At 42.9% G+C, this 12,209-nt stretch overlaps 1 protein-coding gene across 19 annotated transcripts in view; it reads left to right on the forward strand.

Annotated features, from left to right (window-relative positions):
* Positions 1–12,209, forward strand: part of LIMCH1 (LIM and calponin homology domains 1) — a 220,134-nt gene that overhangs the window by 171,799 nt on the left and 36,126 nt on the right. For 18 of the 19 annotated variants that reach the window (XM_058192395.1, XM_058192393.1, XM_058192394.1 and 15 more), the window contains 2 exons: positions 636–671; positions 11,444–11,573. In XM_058192395.1, coding sequence (XP_058048378.1) covers positions 636–671; positions 11,444–11,573 — 166 coding nt within the window. The remainder of the gene's footprint in view (positions 1–635; positions 672–11,443; positions 11,574–12,209) is intronic. The other variant, XM_058192412.1, reaches the window with a different exon arrangement.

Below are 12,209 nucleotides of genomic sequence, written 5' to 3' on the forward strand. Positions count from 1 at the left end.
GGGTAGCGGAAAAAGGGGCTTAACGGCCATTTTTCATAATTACGTTGCAGCAGCCCCACGGTCACGTGATCAAAATTCTGACGCGTGGCAACTGACTTGTATTTATGATGGTTGCAGCGTCCCTAGAGACTAGTCTCGCTTAACAACCATGTTACGAATTTAACAACGATAGCGATTTACTTAACAACTGTGCAAGAAAGTTCGAAAAATGGGGCAAAGTTTACTTAACAAATGTTTTGCGTAGCAGCTGAAATATTGCGGTCGTACTTCGAGGACTATCCGGGTATTATTTTTACTTATCAGCTCTTTTATTATTATAATTATAATATCAGCTCTTTTTTTTAGGAATTGCTTCCTGTCTTCACTTTCACAGTGTGACTTGCTAACAGGATAATTCCAAATTCTAAACATTGGAGGAGGGGTTAATAAGAACAACTGCTTAAAATCCTACGGAGTGGCAGCAGGAAAGTTTTATTTCGTGTGTGTTTTTTTCTGCAAGGTGAATGCTCTTGTCAGCTCCCCTGCCTTTTAAAACTTTTATTTCAGATGAAAAGCGATCGTGCAAGTCAGTGCATTTGACTCCTCCGATATACCATCCTGGCCCAGTATTTCTAACTTTATATTTGATTTTATAGATCCGGCTGCAGAACCCCTGTGTCTGATGATACAGAGTAAGTTGTCGTGTGCGAACTTCGGATACTTAAAACCCGCTCGAGCTGCATGCTTTCTGTACTTCCTACTAACTTAAATTGCAGCTGACTCACTTCGATCCTCGTGCTTTTTTCCTTGTCCTTCTGCAGCGCTGATGGAAAAATACATGTGCTTTGACGTATATACGTTTCGCTGTGGCATTCAAATCCCAACTTTCCCAGAAAAGCCGCCAAGCATGCAATGGCTGGAAATGCGAACTTTTGCTAATTCATAGTGCAATTCTGGTTTTAAGATCTGCAACGATTAAAAGGAACGAGAATTATAATGGCGGAAGGTTTGGATAACTGAGGTTGAGAGTGTTAAGGAGAAAGTTTAGGACAGTGTTTCTCAACCTTTATAGTGCTGCGACCCCTTTAATACAATTCCCCATGATGTGGCGACCCCTTTAATACAATTCCCCATGATGTGGCGACCCCCAACCGTAAAATTATTTTCATTTTGAATTTATCGCGCCTGAAGTCAGACATAGCGATCGGAACTGCTTGCGATTGCCTTGAGGACGGAGGCATTAAAGCGGAGACTCCTCCCCTATTAAGTTTATCGCGCATGAAGCCAGATTAGGCTAGCGATTGGGAGTGATTGCAGCTGGCTTGAGAGGGAGACATCAGAGCAAAGATTTCTCTCTTTTTTAATTGATCACGCCTGGAGCCGAATTCGGCTAGCGATTTGAAGAGCCTGAGCTGGCTTGTGAAGTCAACCATTGAAGCACGATTCTTCAACTCGCAAGTATACTTCCCATATTTCTGATGGTCTTAGGCGACCCCTGGCAAATCGTCATTCGACCCCCAACGGGCTCCCGACCCACAGGTTGAGAACCGCTGGTTTAGGAGAAGGCTTACAAACGTTGGAAGGAAGGAGTTTATCGAGCCCAGCTGGTTGATATCCAAAAAATTTAAAAACGGAGCTCTGTAAAAAAACAAAAACTTGCAGGCTTCCAAGCAAGTGTCGTCAAGAGCAAGGGTGGGCTTCAAAAATTTTAGCTAGAGGTTCTCTGCCCGGTTGCTTGGTGGGCGTGGCCTAGTCAGCCTCCTGTACCACAGTGACATTTTTGCCCTCCCCTGGCTCTGGAGGCTTTTTTTGAGCCTCAGGGAAGGCGAAAACGACCTCCCCAGGCCCTGGAGGCCCTCCGGAGGCCAGAAACGGGCCCGTTTCTGGCCTTCCCGAACTTCCAGTAGGCCCGTTTTTCTCCCTCCCCGAGCCTCCGTGTGTGCCCTGCACTTACATCCAAAACGACCCGTGTGGGGACTCCTGGGAGGGGAGGGGAGGGGAGGGACGGGCGGGGCCAGCCAGGATTGGGATTTGGGGGTCCTCGGAACTGCACAGAATCTTAGCTAAAGGTTCTCCCAAACCCCGGCGAACCCCCAGCAGCCCCACCCCCTGACCAGGAGTCTTCATTTCTTACCTCCTTTTTTTCCATGAAATTTCAGGGTTTTCTCTTAAATTACTAAAACGTGGAGTATTGAGATATTACCGTCTTCCGTCAAGCAGTTGACGGAAACGATGGGCGGAAAATCCTTAAAAGACTTCTGCCTTCCTCAATGGGACATCATTGAAGTGATGATGGTGGTTGCAACCATGAGGATAAGTGAAACCCATTTTTAAGGTGACATGATAGGAGTGTTCCAATATCTAGTATATCGGATCAATATCTAGAAATGGTGCAGGGAGAGTCTCCTGCTTGGGCACAGGGAGGGGGGGTTGGACTAGATGACCTACGAGGTCCCTTCCAGATCTGTTGATCTGTAATCTAAGGAGCTGCCACAGAGAAGAGGGAGACAAGCTATTCTCCAAAGCACCTGAAGGCAGGACAAGAAGCAACTGGGTGGAAACTCATCAAGGAGAGAAGCAACCTAGAACTAAGGAGGAATTTCCTGATAGTGAGAACAAGGGCCTCTGGTGGCTCAGGCTGGTAAGACAGTCTGTTATTAACAGCAGCTGCTTGCAATTACTGCAGGTTCAAGTCCCACCAGGCCCAAGGTTGACTCAGCCTCCCATCCTTTATAAGGTAGGTAAAATGAGGACCCAGATTGTTGGGGGCAATAAGTTGACTTTGTATATAATATTCAAATAGGATGAAGACTATTGCTTAACACAGTGTAAGCCGCCCTGAGTCTTCGGAGAAGGCGGGATATAAATGCAAAAAAAAAACCAACAACAACAAAAACAATTAATCAGTGGAACAACTTGCATCGGAAAATTGTGGTTACTCCATCACTGGAGGTTTTTTAAGAAAAGATTGGACAAGCTTTGGTGTGAAAGCTTGAAAGTACAGGGCAGTGAGGGCTAACCTTTTTGCCATCGCGTGCCGGGGAACGGCGTGGGGTGTGGGGGGGGTCCTGCACGTGCCCACACCCATAATTCTATGCACCCGCGCATTTGCGCACGACCCACCTCCATTCCCCCTGCTCCTGGCGCGCAATGGCCCGGTAGGCCTGTTTTTCTCTCTCACCTGGCTCCAGAGCCTTTCTAGGAGTCTGGGAGGGCAAAAACAGCCTCCCCCACCCCCGCTCAGAGGTCCTCCGGATGCCAGAAATAGCCCGTGGGACCGGAAGTTGGCAAACGGGCCATTTTCAGCCTCCCCAGACTCCTAGAGAGGCTCTGGAGCCAGGTGAGATAGAAAAGCGGGCCTTCCCCCGCCCCCGAGGCCCTCCGGAGGCAAGAAACAGCCTGTTTTCCCTACTTCTGGTGAGTCCAGAAGGCCCGAAAATCAGCTGGCCGGCGCTCATGCACGCCAGAGCTGAGCTCGCGGGGCCCACTGACACGGCTATGCGTGCCCCCTGTTCGCCATCACGGGTATAGGGTTTCCTGCCTGAGCAGGGGGTTGGACTAGAAGACCTCCAAGGTCCCTTCCAACTCTGTTTATTCTATTTTGTCCACCAGTTTAGTTTTGGTGGTTAATATCCAAAACAATACATTCACATGGCCAGAAAAAAAACTTAAGATACTTCATAGCTGTAATTCAAGAATCCACTCTCTGGTTCCCTTCATGGGAAATGAAGGCGTGGAGTAGAAATGGACAACGTAATCTGTCCCATCATCTCACCTGTCTTGGATTTTTGGCCCTCTGACTATCCGTACTTGATAAGACACAGTTATATACAGGTAGTCCTCGACTTACAGCCACAATCGAGCCCAGAATGTATGTTGCTAAGTGAGAAATCTGCCAAGTGACTTTGATGACCTTTTCCCCCACAATCGTGAGGCGAATCACTGCCGTTGTTAAGTGAATATCACGGTTGTTCAGTGAATCTGGATTTCCCAGATCACGTGACTCCGGAACACTGCAACCATCATAACTCTGAACCAGTTGCCACCCGGCTGAATTTTGATCACGTGACCGTGGGGATGCTGCAGCGGTCACAAAGTGTGAAAAACAGGTCATAAGTCGCTTTTTTTAGTGCCTTCAAACGGTCACTAAACAAACTGTTGTAAGTCAAGGACTACCTATATTTCGCTGTATGTTTATCCAGGTAACACCAGAGATTCTGACAGAGAAATGCACCCTTCTTAGCAAAGACATTCAAAGCCAGAATGAATATCCGACACTAAAAGGATAAGAATAATTTTTTAAAATGATTTTTCATCCTGGAAAATGCACATGCAGGATTAACGCTGCCTACATCACAGCAAGGGACACGGTGGCTTAGTGGGTAAGACGCTGAGCTTGTCGATCGAAAGGTCGGCAGTTCAGCGGTTCGAATCCCTAGTGCTGCCGTGTAACGGGGTGAGCTCCCGTGACTTGTCCCAGCTTCTGCCAACCTAGCAGTTCGAAAGCACATAAAAAAATGCGAGTAGACAAATAGGGACCACCTTTGGTGGGAAGGGAACAGCGTTCTGTGCGCCTTTGGCGTTGAGTCATGCCGGCCAAATGACCACGGAGACGTCTTCGGACAGCGCTGGATTTTCGGCTTTGGAACGGAGATGAGCACCGCCCCCTAGAGTCAGGAACGACTAGCACATATGTGCGAGGGGAACCTTTACCTTTACTTCTTGTAAAATAATTGCTATCTGGACTTACTAAACAGCAAGTCTGTTTGGATATGTCAGAAAGGGATTGATTTTACCTTGATATTAATTTTATGCTGATTTAAATTCACGATTTCTTACACTGAAGATGGAATCGTGGCTATGGAGCCTTCTAGCCTATGAATTGTTTCTGCTACTAATAACACCAATTCCTTAAAAAGAATTATTTTTCTTAAAGCAGCTTAGCTCTGTCCTGTAGCCAAACCCCAAAATAGTTTTATAGAAACCAGCCCTTGTTGTGCATTTCCACATCAAAAGCCGCTGATAATGCTTACATTTTTTGCATTGGAATCGCATTTTAAAAATAACTCTTTTTCCCCCCCGCCGCCGCCCCAAACTGGAATGTTAAATAAATAATTGTGGCAGATATCCATGCTGACTGGAAGCAGGAAAATGATAATCCTCCTTTTTAGTCTGTCTCCAAAATCTTTTTTTTTAATTGAAACCATTCTTAATTTTGTTCATGGTCTCTATTCTGATTTTGTGCTGAGTTTCATTAGAAGATAAATGGACACGTTTAATGCTGACTTTGAGACACCACACGCCTGCAAAAATACGCTTGCAGATTTATAATATCATAAGAGTTTATTAAAGGTGAAAGGTAATTTTTTTCATTAAATCCAGTGATTTAAAAAGTCCGCCCTTTGACATAATGAAGTGCCATACATATGACTAAAAATTTGATGGAAATAAAACTTACCTTGAAAGTGACTGAAATTAGAGGCAATCTTTTCACATTTTACTTTCCGGATGCTGTAATACAAATAGCCCTCAATTTACAACAGTTTCATTTGCTGACCGTTTGAAGCTACAATGGCGCTGAAAAATTTGACTTATGGCCGTTTTTCACACTTAACGACCGTTGCAGCATTCTCATGGTCGCGTGATCAAAATTCAGACTCGTGGCGACTGGTTCGTATTTATGACAGTCGCAGTGTCACACGATCTCCTTTTGCGACCTCCTTACAATCAATATTGATGAGGAAGCCAGATTGACCTAACAACGGCGATACTGACTTAACGACTTGCAGTGATACACGTAGCAACAATGGCAAGGAAGGTCCTAAAATGGGGCAAAGCCCAGTTAACAACTGTCGCCCTTAGCAACAGAAATGTGGGGGTCAGTTTTGGCCGTAAGTCCAGGGCTACCTATATTTTTGGTCAAAACTGAATTAAGTAGGGCAGATTAGTTAGAGTAACTAGAATAGAATAGAATTTTATTGGCCAAGTGTGATTGGACACACAAGGAATTTGTCTTGGTGCATATGCTCTCAGTGTACATAAAAGAAAAGATACGTTCATCAAGGTACAACATTTACGACACAATTGATGGTCAATATATCAATATAAATCATAAGGATTGCCAGCAACAAGTTATAGTCATACAGTCATACGTGGAAAGAGATTGGTGATGGGAACTATGAAACGATTAATAGTAGTGCAGATTCAGTAAATAGTCTGACAGTGTTGAGGGAATTATTTGTTTAGCAGAGTGATGGCCTTCGGGAACTACATAACCCATTCCATATAATTTTTAGGATGCAAGTCCAGTGTCACTTCAGCCAGTCCAAAATAGCAATCTTATAGCTCTTCTTTTCTCCCCACAATTTATTATTATTTATTTATTTATTTGCATTTATATCCCGCCCTTCTCCGAAGACTCAGGGCGGCTTACACTGTGTCAAGCAATAGTCTTCATCCATTTGTATATTATATACGAAGTCAACTTATTGCCCCCAACAATCTGGGTCCTCATTTTACCTACCTTAGAAAGGATGGAAGGCTGAGTCAACCTTGGGCCTGGTGGGACTAGAACCTGCAGTAATTGCAAGCAGCTGCTAATAACAGACTGTCTTACCAGTCTGAGCCACAGAGGCCCTAGCGGGGGTGGGTGAGTGGGTAAAAAAATGGGATGCCATTATATCACATATTTTGTACAGCTAAAGTTTTGCTAGAAGAAAAAGTAGAGTCATTCGACTCCTATAATTTGTATTTCCATCCTTCCTTTTACTTCTTAATTCTTTTTTCTTTTTTTTTTTTTGGTATCCTGTTTGTGTGGCTTTAATTGACATGCGCCACTATAGACAAAGTCTGTCATTACTCTATGAATTAATCAATTGAATTCCTTATGCAGATGACATGTCAGTTGTTCAGAAAAAAAATATCCAATCTTTATTGAATATGGATGCTTAAGGGGCATTGATTATTATTTTTTTGGAGGGTGTTTTCTTTATAGCTGGCTTCCTCTTTACGGTGGAATGGGTATTTTTATTTAATAAAGTTTTTAGATAGAAAGAAGGAGCTAAGGATCTTGATTATTAAATAGGCATCAACAGGAAAAATTAGTGGGGCTGGTATTTTAATGCACCAGGTCCTGCTAGTGACTGGAACTGAAGCTTCTACAACCATCCTAACAAAAAGATTTAATTCAATGTATTCCATCTCTTGGTATTTCAGTATTATTTCTCTCCCTGCCTTCCGTTCATCAGTAGACAGTAGAATTAAGGCAACGAAGTACTCTTCTAAATAATGCCAAACTACAACCTTAGCCATCGCAGATGTGGGGTGGGACGTGAGACCACTATTTTAGCAGGAGGTCCATTTTCTTTGGAATACGAAATTTTGTCTTGAAGGAATGGAATGGGATAGAATAGAATGGAATGGAATGGAATGGAATGGAATAGAAATGAAAGGAAAGGAAAGGAATGGAATGAAATGGAATGGAATGGATTGGAATGGATTGGAATGGAATGGAATAGAAATAAAAGGAAAGGAAAGGAAAGGAAATAAATGGAATGGAATGGAATGGAATGGAATGGAATAGAATAGAATAGAATAGAATAGAATAGAATAGAATAGAATAGAATAGAATAGAATAGAATAGAATAGAATAGAATAGAATAGAATAGAATAGAAATAAATGGGATGGAAAGGAAAGGAAAGGATATAAATGGAATGGAATGGAATGGAATGGAATGGAATGGAATGGAATAGAATAGAATAGAAAAATAAATGAGATGGGATGAAGTGGAGTGGAGTGGAAATAAATGGAGTGGAGTGGAATTGAATTGAATTGGGATGGGATATGATACAACACAACACAACACAATTCTTTATTGGCCAAGAGAGATCGGGCACACAAGGAATTTGTTTCCGTTGCATAAGCTCTCAGTGTAAACATATACAACAACAAAGTGATAGGTCATAGATCATAGTTAACAATCATTAATCATAAGATACAGACAACAAGTGGATAAATTATAACATACCACTAGGAGAAAGTAGTAGGAAAGATGAAAAAAGATGAGAAATGAGAAGATGAGAAAGATGATAACAGCCAGAGAGTGCTCTGGGAATTATTTGTTTAGCCGAGTGATGGCGTTCGGGAAGAAACTGTTCTTGTGTCTAGTTGTTCTGGTGTGCAGTGCTCTATAGCGTCGTTTTGAGGGTAGGAGTTGAAACAGTTTATGTCCTGGATGTGAATGGTCTGTAGATATTTTCTCATCTCTCTTTTCTCGTTCGAATAAACAGCGACCGAAACAAAACCACAACCAATGACAAATCGGTTCATTGACAGTTCCGGTCGCCTCAGAAGAAGAGGCGGTAGCTACTTTTCCAAAAAAAAAAAAAAACTTTAGATTAGAAGACGACAGATTGGCAAGCTGATGCTCTCCCGCTATTTTGAACCACGCCTCCTCATCCCAGTCAATACGATCGACTCAAGGATTGTGGGGTTTGTAGTCCAAAACATCTGGAAGGTACCACAGCCTTGCCTAATTTCAACTTAGGAGCCTGTTTACAGATTTTTAGCCGCGAGCTGGCCAAATAGATTTGAAATTCCACACAGTGATACAATGATCTCTGCGTGGTGTTTGGTCCATTTCGCTAGAGCTGTTTCAGTTCGCGTAAGGATTACAGACGAAATGGATGTGCTTATAAAATTAACCTGCCTTTTTACACACACACACACCCCAAAAAAGCAGCCAGAAATTCTGTCTATACGTACCAGTCCTGAAAAACCATCAGCTGCATATGATGTCTTTCCTTGTTTTTATCTGTGCTATCTTTGCAATATAATTTTTTTTATCTTGCTTAACATTCATAATCAGCTTCTTGGCTTCATCGTGCAAGAGAAATTGTCATAGGATAGAGAAATTACTCGTTGTTTTATTATGAATTAATATGTCTCGGTGTTTTCCAGGATCATCTTCTTAACAAAATATAACAAAAAACAACATTTCTGCATGTGCATTCAACAGAGATGGCTACCACAGCTTTACTCACTGCTGGCATTTTAACCTAAAACACTAGCTGTTAACTTTCTTCTCAACTGTCTCTATATAGCGTCTATATATTTATTTATTTTATTTATTTGATCATATTTATATACCGCCCTATCTCCCGAAGGACTCAGGGCGGTTTACAGGCACTTAAAAACACATAAATACAATATAAAAGCAATTAAAAAACTTATTCTAAAAGCCCAATAATTAAAAATATAGAAATAAAACCCAATTTAAAACCCATAAATTTAAAATCTAACTCAGTCCTGCGCAATTAAATAAGTATGTTTTAAGCCCGCGGCGGAAGGTCCGAAGGTCCGGGAGCTGACGAAGTCCGGGGGGTAGTTCGTTCCAGAGGGTGGGAGCCCCCACAGAGAAGGCCCTTCCCCTGGGCGTCGCCAGACGACATTGCCTCGCTGACGGCACCCTGAGGAGTCCCTCTCTATGAGAGCGCACGGGTCGGTGAGAGGTATTCGGTAGCAGTAGGCGGTCCCGTAAATAACCCGGCCCTATGCCATGGAGCGCTTTAAAGGTGGTCACCAAAACCTTGAAGCGCACCCAGAAGGCCACAGGTAGCCAGTGCAGTCTGCGCAGGATGGGTGTTATGCGGGAGCCACGGGGGGTCCATCTATCACCCGCGCAGCCGCATTCTGGACTAACTGTAGCCTCCGGATGCCCTTCAAGGGGAGCCCCATGTAGAGAGCATTGCAGTAATCCAGGCGAGATGTCACGAGTGCGTGAGTGACCGTGCATATATAGTGTCATTTCAAGTATTTCAGAAATCAAAACATGGAACCCAGTTCCATATTCCCAAAGCTGCTGTTCAAAAATCAGCTGGACTTTCTTGATCTTGGTACCTTGAAAATATTTCACTTCTGATCCAAGAAGTGACTTCAGTTCTGAAGAAGCTTCTTGGATGAGAAAAGAAACATGTTCAAGGAAAAACAACAAGAAGAAGAATGTCGGCTGGCGGCCCCCAGGGGAAGGGCCTTCTCTGTGGGGGCTCCTACCCTCTGGAACGAACTTCCCCCTGGACTTCGACAACTTCCTGACCTTCAGACCTTCCGCCGCGAGCTGAAGACGTACCTATTTTTCCACGCAGGACTGGCATAGAATTTTTTAGATTTTATTATCAAATTTTTAATTTTAATTGGGTTTTATGGTTTTAAATCTATCTTAATTGGGGCCAAATTTGAATAAGTTTTTTAATTATTGTTTTATTTGTATTGTGTTTATTTATTGTCGTTTTACTTGGCTGTTAACCGCCCTGAGTCCTTCAGGAGAAGGGCGGTATACAAATTAAATTATTATTATTATTATTATTATTATTATTATTATTATTATTATTATTATTATTATTATTATTATTATTATTATTAAAGTCCAGCTGCCTTTTGGAAAAGCAGCTTTGGCACACTCAATTGAGAATCTCCATAGATAGTCCATCAGATCTCACCGTCTCGTTTTGGATAATCATTCAGGGCTCCTTGCAATATCTCATAATGCTTGGAAGTCAGAATCGGATTCCTATGTCCTCCTTTCCCTTTTTATACCAGCTTTCCCTTTTTATACCACCTCAATTTGCATTAGGATTTATTTTTTTTTTAATATATTGAAAACTAGAAATGCTGGCTTATTTATCAGGCAGCTAAGTCACATGGACTTAGCGAGGTTCAACCTTGCCGGCGTAGTTCCCCGTTATCCCTGCAGAGGTGAAGAATTGATAGCACCATCATTTGAACTTCTAACTGAGGAGGCCTTCTAAATTTATAAAGAAATATTCAGGAAAGTTTGAAAAACACCGGTACGAGCAACTGGGGTTTTCACATTTTTCAACCCAAAAGAGAAGGGACAGTTGAGAAATTTAACAAGGTTATCTATAGAGCAGGGGTCCCCAACCTTAGCAATTTTAAGACTTGTGGACTTCAACTCCCAGAATTCTGGGAGTTGAAGTCCACAAGTCTTAAAGTTGCTAAGGTTGAAGACCCCTGCTATAGAGGATTGCGCCAAATTCATGCAATCATGCCGAGCACCCCAAAAAAAAAAAAGCTTTGAACATGCTACAGTTTGGCTTAAGCGGCCAATTTGCACGTATGTTATTAGTATGGTTGCTTCTGGGCACTTCCACTTAAAACGGGTGGGGGGAACCTTGACATGCGGACTTCGACTCCCAGAATTCCCGAGCTGGAATTCTCCCGAGGAATTCTGGGAGTTGAAGTCCACAAGACACAAAAGGGCCATGGTTTTCCCACCCCTGGCGTGAAGAGATCTCTGATTTTTAGATGTCTGGCCGAAAAGCATCTTAAGCTATGGAGCTTCGCAGCTTTCCATGGAGGCAGAGCCGATGTACTTCCCTGCAGCGCCCTCCTGTGGCTGAAATCTTCGGAATCCGCTGTTGACACATTTCCTTTCCTTCTTTCCAGGAGCGTGAGCATGTTCGACATGAGGTGCCCAGACGAGGGCGCCGTGAATCAACCTCACAGTAAAGATCGCCATGAGAAACTTCAGATCGTTCACCACCAGCTGAAGGAAGACGAGGATCAATGGCAAGATGTGAGTAAGGGGTCCGTAGTACTATGACAATGCTGAGCTATCGTGTTTTCTCCCAAAATAAGACCGGGTTTTATATTACTGTATTTTTCGGAGTATAAGACACACCAGAGTATAAGACGCACCTTAGTTTTTGGGGAGGAAAATAAGAAAAAAGTTGATTGGCAGGTGGATTGGCCTCCCTGAATACCCCCAATCAGCTGTTACCAGAGGTGAATTTTAACAATAGGTTCCTTGGTTGTAAGCTCTGTGCCTTGCTTTTTTTTTTCTGCCTCTAAAACTTCTGAAACTCCGTTTGAAAAAAAAAACTTTTTTTTTCTGCCTCTGAAAGCCTCCGAAACAGCTTCAGAAAAAAAGCCTCTGAAGCTCTGTTTGGGAGCTTCTTTTCTGAAGCTCTGTTGGGGGCTTTTTTCCTGAAGCTCCATTTCTGATACTTTTTTCAGCCTCTGAAACCTCCGTTTGAGAAGCTGGGCGGGGCTACATTCGGAGTATAAGATGCACCCAGATTTTCACCCTCTTTTTTGGGAGGAAAGGGTGCGTCTTATACTCCGAAAAATACGGTAATTTTTGCTCCAAAAGACGCATTATGGCTTATTTTCCAGTTAGGTCTTATTTTGGGGGAAATGCTCCATCTGGTTG

The sequence above is a fragment of the Ahaetulla prasina genome, chromosome 8 (assembly GCF_028640845.1).
Source record: "Ahaetulla prasina isolate Xishuangbanna chromosome 8, ASM2864084v1, whole genome shotgun sequence".
NCBI lineage: Eukaryota > Metazoa > Chordata > Lepidosauria > Squamata > Colubridae > Ahaetulla > Ahaetulla prasina.